Consider the following 27,588-nt stretch of genomic DNA (forward strand, 5'->3'; position numbering starts at 1 on the left):
TATTCTTCCATCATCTCTCCTACACACGATGATTTGAATAGAAGAACGTTAAAAATGGCAAAAAATACCACAATGTCAAAATTGCCAAAGTTATGAACACAACAGATTCTACTACTAGATGTAGGTCAAATCTGACTGAAATCATTATTCTGATAACATTTTCTTCAAATCGATTTGGATTTATGACATGCTACTATGGGAAACTGCCAATTTCACTAACATCAACTAAATCCCAACATTGTAATTCAAATGATTTTTTCAAATTACTAAGTCTCAAATTATACTCTCCAAAACTATCTCTTCATTCCAACTTTACAAAATAGCGCAAAGACGTATACACACATTTCAATTTGTATATTCATCTTAATACTCTTCTTGGTGACCTTTTTTTTATACAAAAATTTCAATAGCAAATATATTATTCGCTTGGTAAAAATTATTTAAACTCGAATACAAAATTCCACATAAGTTGTTTTTTTAGCTATAGCTATAAAAATATTAAAAATATAGTCACAATTTTGTTTATATATATGCATTTGAAATAAAAATTTCGACAAAGTATCATGAAATAAATGTAGTAATATATTAACATTATACACTATTTCTGCTTATAATCGTTTTTCGTATACAATAATAATTGAATTCAATTTAACACACCTATAATAGTGACCAACTTGATATCTAATGCAAACCAGATTGGTATACCCACTTGCTAACATGTGTTTGTTTTTAGTTAAATATTTAAATATAGTTAATGATTATTTTATACTGATTAAAATTGTTTTGTTTTATATATTCTAGTTTAATAAGTATCTAATATTTATTTCTGTTATTTTATAATTTATACTATGTCAATTCTTTTTATACTAAGTTTCAATGAAACCTAATTTAGCACTGTCTCTATGTTTGAACAACCCGATTGAGCACAGTCAAACAAACGTAACGTTGCCAATTTTTCTATCTCGTTTTATTCGCTAATCGTTGTGTTTTACAAATCGTATCAGAGGTATATTTTAATCGTAAAGCATGGCAATTATTTTCACTGGTGGTTTCCAATCAGTTGTTAGTAAAAGCGGTACGAGTCAAATATACAACATGCATCGACGATTACGGTGATTATAGTTTTACAAGAAACTTACGCTGAAGCGATAATGAAAATTCGGTGAATTGAGAATAACAGTCATAAAATCACGAGTTTTATTAAAAGGTAAAAAATTAGTGTAACCATGATGACTTACAACGAATATTTAAGAAATAACAATTCTGAAAAATTGTCTTGAAATATTTATTAAAAATGGGAAATGAGCATTTAAGATCATTTTAAAATGTGTGGTGTGTTTATAATGAATATATTTTTATATTTTATGACATTTAAACGATTTTAAATTTTTGAAACGATAATGTTATTTAGTATTTAATACATGAAATACGGTTACATTTTATACATTTTTGTGTTCAATCGTGTCGTATTTTGAATTCCTATTGTTGGATTGCGTCTGTACTCAACTAGATTGCAGCCCTAAATTTAAGTTTGTAATAATTCCATGCTACACTAGACATCCCCTTCGTGGACTTTTATACCAATAAATAATTTAATGAGTAAAATAATTAATGATTAAGTTTATTTCATATTTAATATTTTTTTTATTCATTGATAAATGTAAGACACATAAAATCATTGAAACGTTGAATATACATATTATACAAGTAATTTAGTTATAAATCAAAATTATTATAAACAATGGTTTATTTTCATATGTATTCCAAAATTCCAAATGTATTAATATATCGATTATATAGGTAACTGTTTTATTTATGTTAGTGTTGTATCTTTTAATTATTTATGTTTATTAGCTACTTATACTCAAAAACCGCTTGTATAGTTGTAAGTAATATGTAAACAGTTGATTTAATATTGATGTGCGTAATCCGTGTTTGAATCAAAATACTTATTGAAAATTTAACACAGTCAATTTTAAATTGTTGTTACTTTAACATAGGTAGCTAAATTAATTTTAGGTGTTTAACTTTTGTAAGATGAATTTCATTTTGGTATGTAAATGTCGTATCCACTTAATGAAATCAATATAGTTATGAACTAGGACTAAATATACTGAAATTCATCAAGTCGTGTATTTATTGACATTCATTTTATGAAATAGATACCAAATGTATAATATATTGTATACTTAGTGTAATTATTATAAGTTATTTTAAACTACACATTCCTAAAATATTTTTTGAAAAAATAATAAAAATATATTATATTACATTTTAGTTAATTTTGAGTTATAAACAATTTTTTTATTCATTTACTTGTATAATTAAGCGAATTAAGTATATGTGCATGTTTTAAAAATAACATGCCATGTACAATAATTAATTTTTGGAGTATAATCAATAGTTGTCGTGCAGAAATAAATAATTAGATAGAAATATATAATATATATATATATAAATAGTTGACATAATAAGATTGTTTAGAATTTAAAATTTTTGAAAATTAAATATAATATAACATAATATTGTTATATTTGTGTTCATAAAACAATTTACATATGACATAGTTTAAAATGACTAATAATAATTTTCCATTACTTGTATATTATAAATAATATCCATTTCCTAAAACGGATGTCCATAATTTTCTTTATATTTGTTAAATTCATGAATCATGATGATTTAGATGAACTTCACTGTTTTTTATACATCAAACATACATAAAAAGTAATTTTTTTATAACACTAGTATTATAAATATCGATAACAATATTATTTATTACTTACCTATTATTAAATAAACGTAGTATTTAAGTTATTAACATTAATTAATGGAGTTAAATAAATAAATATACGATGGCAATATTAATTTTTATTTTGTAGGTATTATTGTTTTAACTGATAAATAATCACTTCCACATTTTTACTTTTTGCTTTATGACATGTTAAACTTTGTTTAATACGTTTAGTTAGATTGCATAATATATACATTTAATATGAAATAATAAAAATTATCTTAGACAACATAATAACAAAGAATACAAAAATATTTAGATAAGATTTCTATTAGATAAAAAAAACAATAAAAAATAAGGAAATATATATTTTTTTTAATGAAAGAAAACCAATTCAAGAAAAATAATAGTTGTTGTATATACAAGTAGTATTTTTTTTTCGTTTTTGGCTTGAGCTTAACATTCAATGAGGAACATTATTGTTAAAAATTGTAATTAATTATTCAATACATCAAATAAAAATTATCTAATATCTATGATCTATAAACATCATATACTTAAATTTTAGTTTTCGTGTTTGTATAATGTATATACTAGATATATATGATATACATTTAATTTAACTTACATTAAGTTGATTTAATTTTTTTCTTTTGCTTAAAGATAAACTATTTGTTATTTCTTATAATAATGAGTTATATAATTCAAAATGAATTAGTCATAACATTAAATAAACACTATAATGATAATTAAAATTCATAAACATAAATAAATACCTAATTTTAATTGTCGAGAAATTACAACCAGAAGTTTTTGTAATAAAATTATTTTAATATTTTATGAAATATAAACAGTAGTATACCAATTTTGCAATATCTTATTTGATTATTGATTTTAAATTTTTAAATAATGAACGAAACCTTGAAAAATCACTTTTAGTTTTTGTATTATTGTAATCTAAAAGTAAATATTATTTTACAATTAAGATACAATCAAAAATAATACTGTTTATTTCATTATAAATATATAGTTCATATTTGCATAGTCATTTGTAATACCTACGTAATTTATTACTCACAACAATAAAATATAATAAATCTTTTATTTTGTGTAAACTGAATGTATTTATCTAAAATAGATAATAATATAATATAATTATACATACGTAATATGTAGGTAATTTAATATACTTAGATGTTTTTTATACTTTTATAAATACTGCATTTTTAATATAGTTAGGTAAGCATAAAAAATATTATCATACATATTATGAAATAGCTTATAGGCTAAAACGAAAATAAAAATATACAATATGACGTATAACTTTTATAACTACTAGATATTATTACAAAGTATGCAACCAGTTAAGTATTTATTACAGCTATATCGGACATTTTTTTAAGCGGGTCAAAGGTTTATAAAATGTATAATGTACAATGTGTGTATTAAATATAAATATAAAATAATGCAAAAATTAATTCTTGAATACAAGTTTTTAAATAAGTAAATTATTACCTGACTTTTATTTATAAAATTATCATTTTGTTAGAAATGATGAGTACTGAAAATATTTATCAATTATTAAATGTTGAATTTGCTATTATAGTACCTAAGTACCTACTACTCATAATATGAAAATTTCAGCATAAAATACACTATAGTACTTGCAGACATTCTTAGGAGGGTAATGATATTACCTATGGATCTTTGCTAGTTACATTAAATTAAAATCTTTAGAATTGATTGACACATAATTTTATTAATCTACATTCTAACATTTCAAAAAGTATTTTCTTATAATTAACGAAGAGCGTAATTTTATTTCGAGAAATATTTTTATATTTCTTACGTTTTTACTCCTTACTTTTATATTTTGTGGTATAATTTTTGATTGTTCAATATTCAGTGACATAATATTTTTATTTATCTATGTGGTTTAAATAAAATTCCAAAGTAAAAAATTGTCAATAAGTATTTCAATATAATATCGGTAATTGGGAAATCGATATTCAGTTCGAAATTTAGTGACCTACTCATTTAAACATTTTTTTGAAAAAACGTTAGATAACATTGATCGTATTGAAAGAAACCGATTGGGATCGCGTCAACCTAATATAATTTATCATGAAATACAATTTGTAGAGGCAAAGCTATAAGTGAGACGTGTGCAAAGAAAGAAGTTGAAGCCACGTAACCGGACAAAATATAAGCCAATGTAATATAATAAAATATAATATAAAATCTGTCGTTTAACATGAATCGAAATACTTACCTATATACCGATATCACTGATATAATATTATATCGTATTTTATACGCCCGAGTAATGACGCGCAGTATGACTAGTTGGAAACTTGTCGAAAACGAGATAATTTATCTTAAAGCCGTCGGTACACCTACTGCGAATATATCTATATTATAGATATAAGCGTATTATATCTATAGGGTAATGGATTCGGTGGAACAATTTACGAAGAAGTAGGTGTGGGCAGTAGCGGTAATGTGCAAACATTACTCGTGTCTTCGAGTTCGGGAAGAAAGTTGTGGCGGAGAAAGAAAGGAAAAACTAACATTGAAAAATAAATCGTTTTTGTATATAATATGCGTTGTACAGCGGTGATGGTGAAGGCGTTTCGCTGTCATAGTCGTCGTCGTATACTAACGAATAACGATAGTATCACAGATCATAATATTATTATTAAAACAAACGATGCATTTTCAAAGGGGGGGGGGGGGGTCACACAAAATATGCGTTTGGTGAGAATAACGTACCGTGATTGACTGACCTGAGCGCAGTTTTTTCACGACATTTACTTTGGCGTATAAATACATATTTTTATATACTAAAAAGATGTACACTTTTCACAAATTCTAATCGAACCATCGTTTTCAACATCTCAACATCATCGTGTACCGGTTACCGTGGTGATTGACACGACTATCGAACGAGAAGAAATCTGTTGTCAGCAGTCGTCAGGCTTTACACCACATATTATGACATACTACTCGTAAAAATTAAGTATACTCGCGAATTATCGTCATTCCAGAGACGTGCTCACGGGGGTGGAGGGGATGAGGGTAACGCTTTGGATTTGTTTTGTTTATCGACATCACGCAGAAAAAAACAGTATAATTACTTGACTGTCAAAATAAAAACTCGACTTTTGATGTTTTGAATATTTTTTTTGATTTTTGATTTTTTTAATATTTACATAATATAGGTTAATGACGATAACACATATTATAATATATAGGTAATTATGTGATAAAGTAATGATGAAAGCATATTTGCCGCCATCACGCGTCGAGATGCGCGTATTAATGTATTATTATAATAACTTATATATTATATTAATATTATACACAATATTATTACCCTTGTGCACACGATCAATATACGGTGTATACGATTATTATTGTAATTAATTATATAGCACCTGCAGCTGGAAAACGAAAGAATACGAAGAGTACTCTTTATACCAACAAACAAAAAAAAAAAAAACAAAAAAATCAGCTGAGCACGTCACCGCATCACTCGATGTGATATCGCCACCTAAATATAATATTATATTATTATTACAAAGATCTGTGATGATAGTATCGCATAAACGTTACCCGCCGCAGGTTCCCGTGAATAATACCCGTATTCCCCGCGTGTCACGCGCTCGATCGGCTCGGCCGCGGTCAGACGACGTTGCAGTCTTCGGGGCGTTTGCCGTTGACGACGACGGGCTTGCTGCCGCAGGCCGCCCGTCAGGTGGCGTGACCGAGCGCTGTGGCGTGGCTGGTGACCACGGAGTTGTGACGCCGGCACGACGTGCTGTTGACGTGCGTCAGGTTGATGTCCTGGATGGTGGACTCGACGGTGGCCGGACCGGACCGGGCGAACGGGCAACAGCAGAACAGGTACCGGTTGAAGTGTTTGCGGAACACGCCGCTGATGAAGTACAGCGCCACGGGGTTCACGCACGAGTTGATGAAGCTCAGGCAGAAGCCGACGATGCGGAACGCGTGCCAGTAGTCGTCGTACTCGTCGCGCGAGTCCGAGTTGAAGTGGAACCACACCATGAACACGTGGTACGGCAGGAAGCTGACCATGAATATGACGACGAACGACAGCACCATCTTGGCCACCTTCTTCCGGGCCCGGATCTGGCCCGACTGGCCGGCGTGCTGCAGCTCGCCGGGCATGTTGCGCGTGGACACCATCAGGTGGTGGGCCATCAGCAGGTAAAAGCAACCGATCACGCACAGCGGCACCACGTAGTACGCGAGCAGCTTGAACATGACCATTGCCCGTGCGTAGTCGTTGCCCAGCTCTATCGGGAACGGGTAACAGTACTCGATGGTCACGTTCGTGTTGGGTATCGACTCGGTGGCCAGGTGCGAGAACGTGGCCGACGGCGTGGCCAGAACCACGGCCAGTATCCATATGGCCACGGCCGTCATCAGGGTGAACGGCTTTGACGACACGTGCCGTCGGATGGGGTTCACGATGGCGCAGTACCTGTGAGTGGTATAGACGATAAAAAAAATATATTTATTATTATTATTATTATTATTATTGTTTTAAGACTTAAAAAGTTCCTCGGGCGTATTACGTATTAAGGATAAATTATTATTATCGTCGTCTTTATAGATGATATTATAACCACCGAGGTAAAAAAACACATCATAATAATAATATGATTCTCTACAGTTTTTTTTAAATTAATTTTTATTTTATATTTTATCAATTTTTACTTTTTTAACAATATTAAAAATAATAAGTTAATAATCTTAAACATTTTTTTTTTCTTATATATAATACATAGTAAGTTCGATGGCTTTTAATATATATTATGCCATTACAATACCTATATTATGTATAATTTGTAAAAGATATTTGAACTCGAAACCTTAAAAATAATTGCTGCAGAGGTCAGCGCACGTTTTTCGAGAGGTATTCTATTGAAATCATAACAATGGCAGTGGAATCGAAATGCTATGGTGAGATTTTAAACCCACCATAAAAGCACTCTTAAGTGTTCATATCAGAAGATAACAGAAATGTGCAGTACACGAAATCGAATAAATGATGTATTGATTTGGAAAAGTACCAGCTCAAATACCAAATTTTCGTATCAGTGGCGTACATAGAATTCATATTATATGGTGATGGGAGGAGTGCCCAAGCAATAAAATATAACTACCTATATAGATATATAATAGAAATCATAATACACGATTTTTTCTTTCTTATATGATGGAGAGGATTAAACATCCTTTCCACCACCCTTCCATCCATCATCGGTACATCAACGAAAATCTGTGTCAAGGGTCGGTTCATATATCGACAACACTGCTGCCGACCGGAATCTAATAATTACCTGTATGCCGTATAGGCGTAAATCCGAGAGAGGTTTCAAGTCGCCGTAAAAAGCACCTCTTTCCTTAATAACTTTAGAGAATAAAACCCGAGATTCGACTATTTATAAGTCGCATTTCAATCGTATTTTATAAACCAAAAACGTATCTCATAGCTCTGTACTACTCAGACATAATTATTTATGTATCGTTTGATATAACACCTATAGGCTATAATACGTGTTATAATAATCAGATTATCATAATCTACTACGTACGCAATAATATTTATCATATATTTTATATATAACCACTGTTTTCGTTTAAAAAACCATTGAGTTTTCGATTTCAACGAATATAATATAGTTAAAAATATTGTACTCGCCTCTCGGCGCTGAGCGCGGTCAGCGTGAACACGGACACGCCGATGGACACGTCCTTGGTGGCCTCGCTGAGCTTGCATATGAGCTCGCCGTACGGCCACGACTCGACCGTGTACACGGTGGACGTGAACGGCACGCACGTGATGATGACCAACAGGTCACCCAGCGCCAGACTCAGTATGTACGTGTTGGGCACGTTGCGCATGCTCCGGTGCCTGATGAACACCAACACCAGTGTGCCGTTGCCCAGAACGCCCACGACGAATATCATGGCGAACACCACGGGAACGATGTACGTTTCCGGTCGGTTCGAGTAGGGCTCGTAAACGTTGTCCGAGTCGTTGACATCCGTATAGTTGCCGGAAATGGCTATTGCAGCTGCCATGGCTGTGCTCTGACCGCGGTCGATGCCGCCACAACGGGTCGTGTCGCTGCTGCAAAAAAAAACGGTAAACATAGGTAATTATTATTATATTATTAATATATATTTATATTGTTATTATATATTTTTTAATACGGTCTAAGACGGGCTCAGTAGTAATGTGTCCTCCGTTAAAGCATTCAATTTTTATATTTTTCGGCGGCTCTTAACCGCAACCGAACCGCGAACGATGTATGGACGTTCTTATAACGATTTGACAGTTAAAATAAAGACCGTCGTGTCTATATAAATATAATTTACGCGATTTGCAATACTGCGGGCAAGACGAAAACAGCATTTGAATACTATATAATATTATTCTCGTCGATTTCGAGACTAAACGGACCCGAAAGACGATAATAGTTTTTTTCGAGATTTATAACGTATATAATATACCTCCGCCATTCCGATGGTCGTCGTTAAAAAGTTCGACGACGTAATCGATTATTGTGCGAAATATAATTGATACAGCCTGTATCATAATATACAATCGTTGTATCATAATATATTAGCCCCGTTTCTGCAGGTCATGGTGAAGTGTTTATAAAAACATTCATCCGAATTTACGGGATGGTTCGTGCAACTATATATTATACCGGCCCGACACGGTAAGAGTTCAATAGGATTCGTGCCTTTAGTGGCAACGTGTCACGTCCACAGTATCCCGACCCGTCTATATTTTGTATCGACACAAAACACCCATAAGACGTGTTAAAAAGCCATAGAAATTTATAGCTATATAGTTTCAGTGCGGGTCGTTTATTTTAGTCACGAATATCACGTCAGTCACATTTGCGACTGTCCGTGCCTACTGCTATAATAATACTATGTTAAGCGTATAACACTTGTGCAGTTGTTAAGTGTGCAACAACAAAAACCACTTCCTGAAGTGGTCATTAATTGTACAACGAAACTATCATAGACAAAAACCTTCTAGATATGTAGTTGCTGACTTGTTGGACTTGCTTGGCACTTGTCACATCGTTTTACATTTATTCTACGTATACTTACAACTTTGCGTTGCGAAATTTACTGCTGGCGTTACGGTTTAATATTTACACGTGACCTTAGAATATAGCTGATCAAAAACGTGGTATATTTAATATTATTATATTAAGTGTGATTGAATTGTTGGAATCTGGTGATACTAACCGTTAAAATGTATAATGCCAAATTACTAGCGCAATTATTAATAGACAAAATATTTTTTGCTATACATCATTGTGAGTAAATAAACTATAAATGTATATGTTCAATATTTTATTCATTTCGTATGTTACCTATAACGCACGTTATGAAATTCACAGATTTTTATATAGTAACAAGCTTCCGATTCTCTATATCTTAAAAAAAAAATTAAAATATTTTATCTCTTCTAACTTCCATCATAACTTTTACGTCTTCTAGAATAAAATAAACCATTTTTTAACACTTCATTCTTCAATCTATTTCGATTATTGAAATGTCCTCTTTTTAATTCGAATAAATATTTTATGATTGTATAATGGTATAACTATCTACATTTTACAGTACCAATTAGTTTGTAATTACATATATTATGCTCTGTATTTAAAGTTATAAAATTTAATATATAAGAAGAACTCTATTTTTTTTATTTTTTTATTTTTTGTATTATAATTTAATACTCATACGTTTTTTTATCTACAGTAAAAATAAAATCTACTGGAAAGTTACATTGCATTTTCATGAATGTTTGAAGTGAACATTTTTATTCACGTAAGATACTTGCAACTATTTCTTCTCAAACTATTTGATATAAAAGGTAATAACTGTAAATACTTGAAATTTTCATCCCATATATGAATATTTTCTGTAACTATACGATATAATTTTCAAAATATTTTGATTCTTTTTGAATTTTGTTTTTGAATTCTTTATGAATTTTACTATACTCAATGATATTTTTTAAATATGTAGATTAATTTTAAGATATTACCTATGTATATCAAGAAGCTATTTACACTGTTACAGTTAAGTGTCCGAATGTTATTCATTTAATATTTAAGAGATAATAATTATATAATTAAATATAAATTATATTTAATATTATAGTAACTAATTATTAAAAATATAATAATGTATGCAATGTTTTTGGAAATAATTAAATGAATCTACTATAATATTAAAAGTAAAGTAAATTATTTTAATGGTAACATCAAAAAAAAATACATTATTAAATTTATTCAGTCGTGTAGGGTGACAGATTATCCAAAAATTATACATATTCAATATATTAGTAATATAAGTAAACCCACTCAATACCTACTAAACAGCAGAGTGGCACCCACTTGACCACGTTTTACTTTTGTGAACTTCTTGGTAATCAGTTACTTCTTAAATTTTTAGATGATTTATAAGACTAAACAAAAAATTCCGATCATTTATAGACCATTGTGTGCGTTAGCGTGATGTTTCTTTCCTTAATTTTTTCTTTTTAACGAAAATAACTGCTTAAAGTCCGAACTGAAATAAACACTTTTCTCAAACAAGATAGAGATAACCATTATCTCTATTGTCTCAAGTATAAAACTTATGATAAAAAAATCAAGTCTATTGTTTTCCGTTATTTATGCTCCTTTCGTTAGTTGGCATTGAGTTTTGTGGATTTACTGTTAAGACTGAACAAACTGTTCCCATAGTCATTCAAATAATTTTCAGTAACATTTCTAATTGATCAGCCATTTCTTTTTAAAATCGTTCAAAGGGTCCGAACAAATACATCTGTAAGAACTATGTAAGATATTTCTCCAAAGTTTTAGATTATTTCAAAAAAGGTTGAAACACGGTAATAGTTTATTATACCATTATATGTAAAGCGTGTGTTTAATACTTCATATTATTATTACTTATGTATAAAGTAAGAATACTTTATAGTCTATACTCACTATAGTATACACCAAAATTCCATTATTGGACATTTATTTTATTTATGTCCTATTATAACATACATAATACGATTCTATAGGAGATTAAATTTGTAATTATTTCGAGTAAGTTCACGTATTATTACATGCTCATTGATCAATGAATTATAATAATATATATATTACGATTTTGTACAATTATTAAATAACTTTCTGATTGGTATGTAGGTAAGTTTGTAGCAATGTAGATGAGTTTGAGTCATAATAAATATGGCAAAAGATATCATGCAAAAAATATTATAGTATGTGCACATAAATTTACAAAATATGCAATGAATATTTATTTTTATTTTTGTTTGTATTATTTTTCAAGAGAATAACGAGTTTTGTTTGTAATGTATACAAAATAAATAATATGCATATTGCATATGCATGTATGTGCCCAAATACTTGGAAAATTGTATGTTTTTAAATTCTAAGTTAATTTAAACTATTTTTACTGATTAACCGTAAAATAAAATAAATTATATTACCTATTAAAAAAATTATAAATTTGGTATAATTATTTAAAACGTGTAGAAAAATATAAATTTACTAGTCCCATCATTCAGCTGTCTTAGATTAAACATAATATTGTAGTTTAATAGCTTATTATAATAAACTATTTAATCAAGCTTTAAGTAAAATGTAAATTATTACTGTGTTTGATGTTTATACAATATTCATTTTATATATTATCATTATCTAAAAATATTTAACTTATAAAACTTATTTTTATTTAAATATATGCAAAAATATGCAACCCATATGTGCAACACAGCGATGTAATAATTATTATGTACGGGTGTAGCTTCTAAAGTACACATTAAATACATCTCGAATATTTTAAATGATTTTTTTAAGAGAATAAAAATTTGAAAATTTTCTAGGCAGTTGTAAAATAAAAATTATTAATTATTATGTAAAAAATATCGATACTATAAAATTAAATTAAATATTGTTTCTTATACAGATCAACACTTGACTTAGTGACCGTGTCGATATAGTTAAATGGTAAGGACTTAACTCCTTTGTCAGATATTTACTTTGAAAGCTTAGATATGAGAATTAATATTATGATTTCATCTTTGTTACCTAAATGACATTAAAAGATTTATTTTATATTAGAAAATTAACATAAAATATTAATATTATGGAAAAAACTTAGAGTGAATCTAATTGAGAAAATTGTAATTAACCAACACATTTAACACTGAGAAACTTTTTTTAAATTATTATTCTTTTAAGAAGAAAACAAGAATACAGTTATACTTAAAATTTTGAGTAAGATATAAATATGTAAAATGTTCAATGAAGTTCTAAGTTTTATAATAATTATGAAACAAATTCCATTGACACAATGATTTGAAATTCACCACTGGTTTGTAGACTTTGTGGTACTATTAAAAGGTTATTTTTTAATTTTCTCAATAGTTTTTAAATCTATAGAAATATATGAGCAACAAACACAAGAAATCGTTGAATAATATCATAAAATGTGAATTAAAAAAAGGTCTATTATTCTAATTGGTTTTTGAAAACAATTATCTATCAATTATTTTTTTCTACTTTTTTCCATTGAATTTGTGGTTATGCCGACATTTTATGTGTACGGTTAAGTTAAATATCAACACGAACATGAGCTTTTGACTCAAAGTCTGTACATGTTTAAAAGAGACAATTCCGAGTAGGAAAAGTTACTTAATGAAACATAACGTTCAAACTTGTATAAATATTGCTCTTTGTGTGTTATTATATTTTATTACCTTATAGATTATTATTCTATTATTCTATTATGCATATTGCATTTCAAAACAGTGTAAACCCTAGAGACTCATTTTCAGAGCTCTTCAGTTAATATCACAGTCTATAGAGTTTAGAGCGTGCAATATTTTTGAGCAACAAACTTTAGAGATGGTGTAGTTTATGAACACAACTATGTAAAATGCATTTTGTTTGTTTGTCAGAATGAGTTGATATTATGTTTTACATGGCAGAAAGTTGTTTTAAACTTATGTAATTAAACCTATATCATATACAAATGCATGATGTTGGACAATACCTTCATTATTTCAACACGATCGCGTTGGTCACTTAGGCAAACGACAATTATTCTAAATCGTTCAGTACTTGCGTAATTTGCAGTAATACCACCAAATAATATTTTTTAACTTCACAATCGGTGGTCTATTTAAAATGCATGAATCGTACAACATAGTTTTATAATTAATTATTTTTCTTAACCCTACTTAGTAAACTGTTACTATACTGTGTTTATTTATATACAACAGAAATTTAAATTAAAATAAAAAATAAAATAAGAACTTGGAATTAAGTCTCACTGTGATGTTAAATAATAGGTATTTAATGAATGAATTAGTCACACGAAAATATTATCCAAGTAAATGAACAATTCCTCTGCTTAAGTAAAATAGACACATTTTCTTTACAACTAAATTTGAACTTTTTTTATGATAATTCCCCAACTGATTATTAAAATATCAAACTATAAAAGACATACATAGGTCTTGTTCACTTTAATTCATAACTCATGAATCTAAAATCACGAAAGTCAAAAATGTATTCAATATCAACATCAACAACGTTTTATCTCGTTTTAAATTTGAGTATATTATAAAAATATAATGTATTTTTTCTAATTTAATCATCAATTTATTCCCAAAAAAATATAGGGTTATTAAAAATTAAAATTTAAATGATTAACCCATCAATAAACCACATTGTTAAAAATAATCTATCCAATTATTACCCAGTACCAAAGCCTAAGAGTGGAATTTAGATACAAAAATAACATTAAACAACAATAAAATTATCTTAAAATAAATGTAGAGTAATCGACTGAATCACGGATCATGCAACGTGGGCACCAAATATTGATTTGGTAAGCAACAATTACGCAAACAGTGATATATTCATCATTACAATTTAATATTTTACAGGAATGTGAATTTTTGTTTTATTAAAGTTTTATATTTTATAATTTTTAATATATTTATTATGTTTAGAAATAGAGACTGACATATTATCTTTAATTAAAATTATTTTTTATATAGAATAATTGAGTTAAAATTATTTACTATATTACACAGTGTACATTACTGTGACCTACTCAATAACTACAATGGACTATATATATAAAGACTGTAAAGTGACTTTAATAAAAATTCTCAATTTTCTTCCGTCAGTTGGTGAAGATAATAAAAAAAAGAGTTTTGTTTCAATAATTGTTTAAATTGCATTCAAAATATGCAAATGTAAAATGAACAATATCTAGGTAGCATTGATATAATCTAATTTCCGTTAACAGTAAAAAAAAAAAAAAAAAATAAGAAATATTAATAAATGTTTTCCTATTTGAAGTTCCGATATTTTAAAATAGGCAATAACTCATACATAACAATGCATATTACATCCTTTTTATTTTCCATTATTTTTACAACTCCGTTTTCGCAAAGTTAAAACTAGGTACAATAAGTTTCATACTTTTTTTTCGTCTTAAATTTGAAAAGTCAAAAAATAACTTATAATATAAGATGTTTTTTAGTACTACCTACTCTAAAAAAGTTTTTTTTTTTGATAGCTCGTTGATTTAATTACTATATTATATATAGTTATAATATTTATACAAATAGAGTAACTCATTTTAAAAAAACTCTCTAGATATGATATAATATTAAAGTTAAAATATTAAATACATTACAATGACAACAAAAGAATAACAATAATTATATTTTTTAGTATATTTTATTATTCTAGTCGGATAAAGTATACTTATATAACTAAGTTAAATTGTATTTTAATACGATAATAACTGTAACAATTATTTAATGAAACAATAATCAAATGCTTATTGAGTAATTTGATCTTATGGCACTACGATAGGTAATATGTATCACGATTATTGGTAGAGACTCTGCAGCAATCATTTAACATCTACAATAAGTTGCTATAAATTGAATAAATTATAAATCGACCTCATTGGTGCAACCTATAGAGAGGGGCACAGGGAACTAGTGCTTAACACTATTTTAAAATATATTCCCCTAAAAGTAAAAGCATTTTTCTATTAAGATTTAAAAATCCGAGTCTGTGAACCCTTCAATTTTTGTGTATAGCCAAAAATATTGGTCTAGTTACGTCTACGATCTACCTGCGTCCTATGTGTTCAATTTATTTACCAAACATATCATATTATTATAAACGTATCATATTTATAGATATCGGTATTACAGTATGTTCGTATTTTTTTTATTATTAATTTATGCGTATGTAAAATATTACGATGACAGAAATATTAGTTCAAATTTATATCAAGAAAATTTGGTATAGTTTAAGTAATAGTTAAGTATACTTTAAGTAAGTTATTATTTAATAATTATTATTCATATTACAAATTTGCATCAACTCTTTTCAGTATTATTTTAACAATATATACATAATATATAAAATAAATTAAATAATGTAACTTATATTTTTTATTATACATTTTTATCGAGTTACTTTTTATACTTAATTAGATATTTTAGTGGGACGTCAATTCTTAGTGAAAATAATAAATAATAAAATTAACATAAAAATAAAACATAAACCTTTGAAAATAATGTGTAGGTACCGTGAACGCAGTTGTTAAATGCGGTTAACGATACAATATATTTTATAAAAGCCTTAACAATATACCGTAATAAATAAAATAAAATTAATACAACTTTACTGTTTAATATGCCATTGCCGTGGGTATTGTTATTTGTGCATTTACAAGGCTTTCAATATTATTAAGGACTTGGTTTAATAACAATAAATAACATTATTTGCACCACGTTAGGTGACGCTAATCGATATTTTTATTTTTTTCGTACATTCAAGACGAATAACCTGTACACAAATCATAATGTATTTTTTGTTAGAGTAGGAGTTGTGCACCAAGTTCCAATCGTTTTAGAATTACGTACATTATCTTCAAGAAGATTACACCATCCTGGTATAGAGGTTCGTCTCACCCTCTCTTACTCGTCGATTAAATAAAAGACTAAGGGTTCATCTATGTTTTTTTACTCGATCTTAGACCATAATATATGGATTTTATCGCACAAAAAGCTCTGCGTGTTATAGGTTTCATAAGGTGACAAACCTCCGGTTTTAACACTCATAAGTGCTTTCCTTCATTCATGTGCGAACATAACGCCTTGATTAGACCATCGTCGGAGTAAAGTTTCGTAGTGGTGTAGTCTCACCATATTACAAAAGTGACGCACAGTGACTTTATAAAGTTTAGAACCGCTTACTAAGCTTTGCAGGTTAATGCCTAAATATATCGTCCATCCGCCGCAGCATGATTATAGACCTGTTAGTGGGTTACTCGATCTCGAACTATTATCTGAACATCGCATCGGATTCAGTGTTCATTTTACTCACAAGTTAATTGAAGGTCAGATTAATGCACCTCGCTTGTTAGAGCCAATTTATAATCGTATCCCAGATAATGCCAGGCTACAGGAGCTCTTTCACTTACCATCATCAGTAAGTCGGTCCAACTTCGCTAAAAATGTCCTCATTTTAACAATGATGTTCTTAATCACATTCTAATCGATAATTATTCTACATAATATTTCTACATTATTCTATCATGTGAATAATTTTTAAATAATTATAACTATTACATTTGTTAATTCTGTCATTTTTTAAAACACTATTATTTAAAAACATAAATTGAACATGTTTTAATACATTTGCATCATTGTGTAATAAATTAAATACACGGATATTTACTTAAATTCTAGTAAAATCCTCATGGTAGAAATATAATATTTTAAATACATAAACGAGAAACCTCGCATAGTAGGAGTACATTTTTAAAACAAAATCAACAATTAGTCATGAATTCAAAAAGATTTATTTTATATTTTGAGTTGTACAACTAAACGAATAAAGCATATTATTATTATTTTTTTTTTATTTTTATTTTCGAAAGAAGAATTTTTATATATTTCTAATATTACCTTTTCAAATTTACTGTTTTAATTTATTATACTAAGAATTATTCAATAATTAAATTTAAATACTTACAAAATATTTATATTAAATTGATACATACAATATTATTGTAATTTTATTATTTATACTTAACAATTAGAAAATGTGGTATTTTATTAATTTAGATTTAGATGTATAAAAAATGTAATGTGTACACAATTAAACAATGGTATATTTTTGTGATTGATTTTTACTGTTGTATATTTTAAATTGTTCAAGAGAAATATACACTTTCAATTGGTTAAATTAATAAACAATGGTTAGAAATGTACTAACATTTTTTGTGAAATTACAAAACATAGTACCTATTATAAAGCTATGTTTTGTAAATTTACTTGTTTTGGCAGGCTAAATATTTGAAGTTTTCAGTTATTAAGGTATTTTATGTATACAGTATAATTTTTATAGACATATTTATAAATAATAACTAAAAATATTATGATAATATTTTGTAAATATTCAAGTAAGTATGTTAAAAGATAAGGGTAATAATTAAAATGTTCATTCACGTAGTCATGCACAAGATTTTTAAAAGTAAGATAATTTTCATAATATGTTGAACCTTTTTGAGCTAAATACCTATATCAATTTGAAATTTGAAATTTGAAATTTTTTAGTTTTTTTTTTCTATAAATATCGATAAAATATTAAGTATTAAGTGTTAGTTAAACATTTTTACAGCTATATAAAAATAAAAAAATAAAAAGGTACAATTTTTTTTTATAAAAATTAAACGATGAAATTTTTGTACGATTTTTTGCATAAGACAATATTTTTACCTTAAAAATTAATAATAAATTTATTCTTAAAAGGTTCAATATTAAAATTAACAGAGTAACTTGGTTTTTTTGAACGCATAGTAAAAAAGCGTAGTGTCCATTCAAGCATTGTAAAGATAGAGGTAGGCTGTTCTAGCAACGACTTGTATACATTCAATATTCATAATAATGTCTGAAACAAAAATCACCAGAGTGGAAAAAAAGAAAAAAAAAGAAATGAATCAATCAATGAATTTGTTGGAAAAAAATGATATTCTTCTATTCATAAATGTATTTAAAAAAAATATGTAAAGCATGTCAAATATAATACTCAATAAGAACTTGTATTAATTATTTTATAAATTATATTTTTTGTTAACGCAGTTGTTTATTTTATAAAATAAATCATTTTTTTATTCAAACATATTATTTTATTTAAAATTTAATAAAATTTTTATTCATTTTCTCATGATATTTACCACAAAACATATTGTTGTTAAGTAAATTTAATTGATAATAATTACTAATATATTATACAAAATCATTAGCTCACTTTATAACTTTGGATATATATATAATATAATATATATATATTTATTAATTGGAAATTGAGACTGCGATCATATTCATGTGAAATATTATGTATAATTTATATTACTGATTTATTGGCATACTGACTAACATTATGACATTCCAATCTTTCAATAATTTTCTTATTAATCAGCTTTTATGAAATATTTTCAAGGTAATGTCTTAATATATACCTTATGATTGGGTTATTAATAATGATTTTCGCTCAAATTTCAGTATAATATGTTTAATATATATGTATAAACAATGTAATATACTGTACTCTATAATAATGATTAATGAATTCATTATTATTGATGTGTAGCAGTATTTTTAAATATTTATGATTTACCCTCGTTTCGTGCAATAAAAGCTACCTACTGCATGTAAAGTAGAACGTTATATTTGCTTACATATTTTATGATATTACAGATCGTTTGCAATAATATTTTATTATTATATAATTATCGTTTTATTATATAAATATAAAAAGATATAAATTTAGCTCTGGCGCACTTTGATGTAAGTGAACCTCATTTAAAATTTGGGAATTTTTGTTGAGATCATATGTAAGTATCTAATTCTGGTTTTATAATTATAATCAGTATTAGAAAATATAAATCATTTGAATATCTGGTATTTTTGTGTAAATATGTAAAATAGTTCTAAAGTGGTTTTAAGTTGAAAACTGAATTTGATTGTTAGAATAGTTAGATTGGACTTAAATTAGCAACTTTACTACGGTGTATTGAATACGGTATTCTGGCAAATAGCTGGAGTTTTTGTGTAAAGTTTAAATCTAATGTTGAGTTCCTATTTATTAGTTCTCTCGGAGAGTGAACATTGGTTTAAGTTTATAATATATCAGTTTAAGCTAAATTCACTTTATAGACAATATTCATGACGCTTCTGACACGGGATATACGATTTGTAAAAATTTACTAAAATTGAAAAATATATAATGTACTTACATCTCAAAGCTTGTATCGAAATTAAAAATACCCGTATTTTAACTTTAATCCGAAACCGTTACTTGATTTTTTAGGAACCAACCTAAAACGAAACCAGTACCAATATTTGTTGGTATAGAATGTTTTGGTTTTCTTTTTTTTTTTTTGTTTTATTTAGCTATTTGATATATGTGAAGAAAAATAATTTATTCACTTTATAATAAATACATGTAATATTATATCATACTTAATAATTTCCAAACATTTTCTTTTAAACAAACTAGGCGTAATGATAAGTAACGAATGATTAATATTCGATTATTCATATAAATTATAGAATAATATTATTCAAATATAGTCTAAGCATTAGACATCATAATATATTGTGCATAGTATTTGGTTTTAAGTTTTAACGACAAAATGAATACATAATAAAATATTATATTCCTATTAATTACTTTAATATAAAATATACCAATGTAAAAAATATTATATTTTGTTAAAAAAACGTCACGCCCACATGTGATATCTGTATCTTTCATAATTTTATACATACAACGTAGCCAATTCGCGTTTAGCAGAATCAATTTTATGTTGTCACTTATCACCATTAATATTAGAGTACTTATGATTAAACTTAAAGTATGAATATTATCTAGGAAATCACATAGGTTTTTATTGATATAAGTGAATTATAGCTATGTAAAATATTACAACTTTAAGATGTTCATAACTCATTTCAAAATTATAATATTAATAAAATCTCACGTGATAACTTATATAATATTCTTACCTTTAAGTTTGATAATAGGTAAATTTAATCTAATATTAAAGCTAACAACATATAATGAATTCTGCTGAATGCAAATTTGCTGTGAATTGTATGTATGTAAGACAGAGATAACACATGCGTGTGTGACATTCTCTTAAGACTGTTAACAAATACCTTCTGACAAAACTTTGAATCATTAATGTTAGCGTCGTCACATGTAGTATTGTATACATGGACAAATACGATAAAAAGTTGGATATAGAAACAGGCAAGAGAGTTGGCCAAATAAGACGAATAAGAATTGACTGATAATAATAAATATAATTCATGTCTCATCACGCAGAAAAAAATACACAATACAGATATTGTAAATACATGAAATTTATATAATTTAATTTAAATCATTTAATTTACCTATGTATTAATATTAAATAGATAAAATATGTGAATATTCATTGGCTATTTATCTTTAAGCTAAGAGAAATAATAACACAGACTATTAAAATCGACATCAAAAAGCTATGATAATGATATTATAATATTATCATAATATTATTATATTTATAATTGATTACATTTTATGATTTAACGTAAATCATTGTAGTTCTGAAATTTGAGTTTTGGTACGCATTCGATGGTGATGGAAGTGTTGCTTGGTATGAAACAATTTAAACGATGGTTTGTGTACCGATACGGTGTTGCACTGACATATTAATACCAAATAGGGAAATATGAGAGGATTTAGATGTTAATAATAATATTAGACAAGACAATTAGTAATACTGAGTAAAATTAAACGTAAAATTAACATGTTCACGACCACGTGTCAACTATACTTGACAAGGGTTCTCTTTATATAAACCTATTTCAAGTATAGTCAACAAGGAATACTTAAATTACAATAAATATTATGATAACATGGTTTTTATTTAACACTGATACGTATCGATCGGTGTACTTGTAAGTTTTAAAATCTAATAACTAGATATAAATATATAATGTATTACCTAGTATATTATATTTATATATCAGTTATCAGTATTATTCATTAGAGACATTTATTATTATTTTTTTATATTATGAGATTTAAATAAACGACTTTTCAAATTATGCAGAAGTCGTGAACTTGTAAAATACAATTTTAATATAATATATTTTACTTAGTTGATGACCTGATAGCAATACATAGAGCAAACGATGAAACGAGATGGCTTCGGTACACGAATACAGACTCATTGTTGATACAGAATGCATGTAAGATGACCTACGTATCCGTCTAGGATTATGTATTTTAATAGTAAAATATAAATAATGAAATGGCTTGAAACACTATAACAAGAAAACCGTTTTTTTTTTTTTACTATTATAATATATATAGTAATTGCAGTAAATTATTTTCTTGCTTGTCCATCTGTACATAAGTTGACATACATAATACTTATATATGACATAATAGTTTAATAATATTGTACAGAGTTTAATCCAATAGGTTGCTATATTACAAAATTATTAATTGAAACCTAAAGATTAGAGATAAGTAATTGAACACTGGATTTATTGTTATGAGTTTAATTTATTGGTTGGCAATTGTAGGTACGTCAGTATTGTGTGTAAGTGACAGTAAGGTAAATGATTTTATCGTTTTAGTGGGTGGTATGTTTTTTTTGTTTGTTTGTTTGTTTTACAGTATACAAAGGCTATAATTTAATAATTGTAAATATCAATTAACATTCGATGATTTTAACTTTGTAGCTTTTACTTTATATCAAACGAAAATAATGGATTCTGTTACTTTTGTCTTTTGTTAAAACTAGTACTATAATATAATTATAACGTTTATTAGTTATATGCCTTTGATGTTTTTGATGATGTAAGTTGCAACTAAAAAAGTTTTGATTATTAGTAAAATAAAATTTACCGTTGTTCTACAAAATGGCATGTAAAATGCTAACATGTATTAATATGCAACATATGTTTGTACCATTGGGCACTGCTGGGGGCTAAGTATAGTTGAATGTTTTCAAAAAACGTTCGATATATTATCTTTTGATGATGGAAAATGTTTGTTAATACTCGAACTTGGGAGGGTTAAATATTTTACTTCAACTATTAATACCTATAATATTTTTAACAAGGGTTTAAAATGTTTAAGATTTAAATTGTATTATTTTCTTTATCATATAATATAATATAATATTGTGTATGTAGATCAGATAAGTGATTTATTAAGATCCTGTATTGACATTTTGATATTTTTATACATTATGTAGCTTACAAATTGTGTAGATACTTTTATATATTATTATATATTATTTACATAACTATGTATAGATTCATTAGAAACATGCAATTTTAGATTTTTATCATACGTTCCGTTTTTTCGGCCATGCCATAAAAATTAATTCCAAATTCACTATAAAATTAGGCAATAAAAAACCATTGTAAAATCAGATTTAAATACCTGCTTAAGATTGAATTCTCGACATTGCTGATAATATTTTCCAAAATTCTAAGAAAACTAATTGTAAGTAAATTTAAATTTAAACAATTTAAGATTGGACTTTAATTTTTTAAACTTGCAATAGCAACATCAACAACAACAATAACGACAAAAAAAAACAAATACTTGAGAAAAAAGATCTCAAGTTGAATTTTTTATTAACCTATTACAAATAAAAGTGACAAATTAAAATTTATTTTTAGAATTACTTACTACAAAAGCGACATAAAATATAAACCGATATGTTGACTGCAATGAGATATTGTGTTATGTTTGAAATGCGCTAGAGTGTATGAACCGAATAAACTATACGACTACCTACACGAATGATGTTATACTTGGAACATACTGCGTAATAAGTATAAAATATCAAAATGTCTATATATGACCTCTCATATTTTCTTATCGCAATAAACAACAATGATTTAATGAAAACGGTATAATTCAAACATTTAAACCTATGTTAAAACCCTTATAATAATTATTATTAATATCTAAGGTAAAATATTCTCCTAACTTTGTCTGTTATAATAATTATAGCATACAACAAAGAGATTGGTCTAAAAAATTGTATGATAAAAATACAAATTAGTTAGAAAAAAGAAAAGTAAGGCTAAGTGCAATTTTATGTAACAAATATGGTAGTGTTGTTTTGTAAGTAAAATAATCAGTGTGTTAATTATATGCATGTGTAAACGTTATGTAAATACATTTTAATTCACTTAGGTACCTTGTTCATAGCATGAATGTATTTTCAATACGTGGAGTTGATGTTTACGTGGAAATGTCTTTGTGGAGTTGTTTTCGATGTTGTAATATCGTTACGATATGTTACGTGATTATATATATAATAGTATAATACTTGTGTTATTACTTATTATTTCTTATAAGTACATACTGTATTCTGTTTCGATGTATTAATAATTATGAACTTTCACGAATTGAACAGCGCACCGTTTATATTGGTGCTTTGGTATTAAGAAACGAATGAAGAAAACATAGCTAAGTCTCTTATTATAATTCTTTAATACATCATATTATACCTATGCTATAGATGTGTGCGCTTATACATTTGGTGAATATTACGTTTTTTTTATGCGGCCAACTACGAAAATCCGTTGAGCCAAGCTAAGGTCAGTAACCCGCTTCCATGTTAAATTCCACTATTATTATTTATTAAAAAATAATATAATATACTCTAAAAGTTCAAATTTTCGGAGAAACGACGCACTTTTAGATGGCGCTTAAAAATAGTATTATAAATAAAATATTATATTATGTACGAAAATCTAATCGTAGTTTTAGAACTCATCGAGTACACAATAGTTCAATCATAATATGAATCTAACGGTTAAATAAAGCAGTATTATACAATATATAGGTCTATTTATCGTAGGAAATCAATCGGAATAATGGATGTTACGGTCATGAAATAGCTGGGCAGTGCGATTAAATAACATAATATTATAAAGATTTTGGTTTTAAGAAATAAGACGGTCGTGCCCACAATAAGACCAATGACCATACTCGACATTTGAATCTACACGATGGCATGAGAACATTGAGTGTAGATAAAAACGGACGTCTACGTCCGATGAAGTCGTGGATCCGTGTAACGTGGTCTTCGTGCACCCATTTCGTGGGTTGATGTGGTTGTAAGAGACAGCAGCAAATTCCGTGTCGTCTTTATTTAGTGTTACGAAAATAATATTATCTCCACTTGATTTTGTTGCACATCATTTGAATCGTTTGTGCATTCACGTGTACCTTTTTCGTGAATTGTGTGTTCACGTGCACTTACCTCGTGAGCCCTCTCCTTATTTAAACTCACCACCGTTTGTTTTGCATATTGTATTTGAATAAAAAGGGGTGTTTTTTTATGTCTATATATAATTATGTTTTTCTGTCGCGTTGCTGTTGTTTTACCCTTGTATACAATATTTCGGCAATTTCTATCTCTTATCCTATATATTATGTGTTTATTGTCGAAATATCGAGCATAATATATAATACAAGTTATATTTTTACATGTGTTTTAGTGACGCATAATTATATCTGTCTTGAGTGTATGTCGATAACGTAGAGACGTAGAGTATGTGTATTATGTCCGAGTTGTATGACTATAGGAATGTAACGCGTGTTATATATTATAAGTTATTAAAGTATAGTAATAAGGGTGTATACTATGTTAGTGTACCCATATTATTACATAGGTAACATTAAAACCTATACTCGGTATGTGTTAGCAGTTGTTTGTTGTTCCAAGTGCGATACGTATAGGAACGAATGTTGTTTGTGTTGTAGTTATCTATACAGTATTACGTTATATTTCCTCATTGCGTTGTTTTTCTACACTCAATACTCAATAGTGTTATGGTCAGTATATCGAAAAAATCAAATCATGTATTGAGTATTTTGTATGTATTTCCACGATTTTTGAAAATTTGGATTAACCACGAGCACCATTGATATTCATTATTGTAGTGATAAAATGGTGTTGCATATCAATTTAATACACAAGAATAATTTCACGCTTGATTTGTAGCCTTGTTTTTTTTTTACTTATCGTAAGCAATAATTGTTCAGTTAATATAAAAAAACGTAAAGTAATTAAAAAATAAATAAATAATATAATTAAATTATGTATCTATAGGTATACTGAGTATAAATATTATATGGCAGACCATAAAAAGAGTAATCTATTTAGAGGTATAATGTGTATACAAAAAATGAACTTTTGTAGTTTTGTTTGTATTTTAAAGTTTTAGCATTAAAAATGTATCAAGGTAAATTAATGTGACTATCTGAGGAATTAAATAATTAAAATATGCAATTGAATGTCTTTATTGTGTAAATTAAATACCTAATTTTTAAAAAGTAATTTATTAAAAATTCTCACAAATTTCTCAAAATAGCGATTGTATTCAAGTTTTATAACTACATACAAAAAAAAAAGTTTTTTTTCGAAAATGAATTACTCAATAGTAAAATTATACTTAACAACTATCTTTAGGTCTAACAAAATTCTTACGCTATTTTATTTAAGAATAGCACTTAAAAGTAAAAAAATATCTTTCCAACAATGTAATTTGATCATATTTTATTTTTATAAATTTGAACACGAATCTGATGGTTCGCAAGATTGATATTTATATATTATATATACTTACAATACACATAATCGAAAATGAATATAACAAAAGAAATATTGTATTTACTTTTTTTTCCGTCTTTAAAGAATACGTCCTGTATTCATACTTAATGTTAAGTAATTTTTTTATTTACTAAACTTTTAAATCATATCTTCATTTGACCTAATTTTATAAATTTAAGTCCTTTTGTCAATCTCAAAATGTAGGTAAATAAAAAGAACTACGGAGAACATTTGATTTACAGAAATAATTTCATATTTTTTTATATTCACAACTATTGTGGAATTGTTACAATAATACGAGCATTATAATCTTGTCTGTTTTATTTCAACTTTCTAGTTGTATCTTAATATGCATAAATATTAAACTGTCTTTAATATAGATTTATACGTCATACAAGTGTTACGTAGATATACAAATATTAATTTAAAAATTATTTAATTTTTACTTGAATGCAAAATTGAATTAAAATATGATTAAACTTATTAAATTTATTGAAAAGTTTATTATGTTTTTCGTCTTTTTTATTTCACCTTACGTAGTTAATATTTGTAAAATCGTTTTAAAAAGAATTATGGAATTATCAGACATGCATAACTGTTGATGGTTGATAGCTTATCAAAATATAGTAAAGTTATTTGGTGTACCTATTCAGTTATTCATTATTTAATTTATAAAAAAATCTATATCAAATAGTCTAATCATTATAATTAATGACGTGTAATCAATATATTACTAATTCAAATCATTACTTCTGAGAACAGATTGGCAGAAATTATAATTTTCAAAAATGTGTATACGAGTATTAACTATAGTAAAATTATCATAATACTATTACCTATAAAAAATTGTAGTAACATTTTATTCAAATTTTAACGTATATAACTTACCGTTGAAAAATCAGGGTTTGCTGCAAACAAAAGTGCCTTGAGTCAAATATAAAAATATAGTACAGACATATGCATAAAAATATTCCTAATTTGGTTCCAAGACCCCGCGTGTTATAGGAATTGCGTGTGCCAAGGAA

General features: G+C 27.1%; 1 protein-coding gene across 4 annotated transcripts in view; it reads right to left on the reverse strand.

Moving 5' to 3' along the window:
• Positions 1-4,194: 4,194 nt before the first annotated feature.
• The window catches only part of LOC114126390 (neuropeptide CCHamide-1 receptor-like), a 123,775-nt gene continuing 100,381 nt past the window's right edge, over positions 4,195-27,588 (reverse strand). For 2 of the 4 annotated variants that reach the window (XR_007604865.1, XR_007604864.1), the window contains exons 3-5: positions 8,466-8,897; positions 6,350-7,241; positions 4,195-6,287 (exon numbers count right to left, since the gene is read on the reverse strand). Coding sequence is in view for 1 of the 4 variants with exons in the window: in XM_050203176.1 (XP_050059133.1) it covers positions 6,488-7,241; positions 8,466-8,897; positions 23,623-23,636 (1,200 nt within the window). In the remaining 3 variants the exon portion in view is untranslated. Of the gene's footprint in view, positions 7,242-8,465; positions 8,898-23,622; positions 23,801-27,588 lie in introns of those variants that run through there. The other 2 variants (XR_007604863.1, XM_050203176.1) reach the window with 2 other exon arrangements.

The sequence above is a fragment of the Aphis gossypii genome, chromosome 3 (assembly GCF_020184175.1).
Source record: "Aphis gossypii isolate Hap1 chromosome 3, ASM2018417v2, whole genome shotgun sequence".
In the NCBI taxonomy this organism is placed as follows: Eukaryota; Metazoa; Arthropoda; class Insecta; order Hemiptera; family Aphididae; genus Aphis; species Aphis gossypii.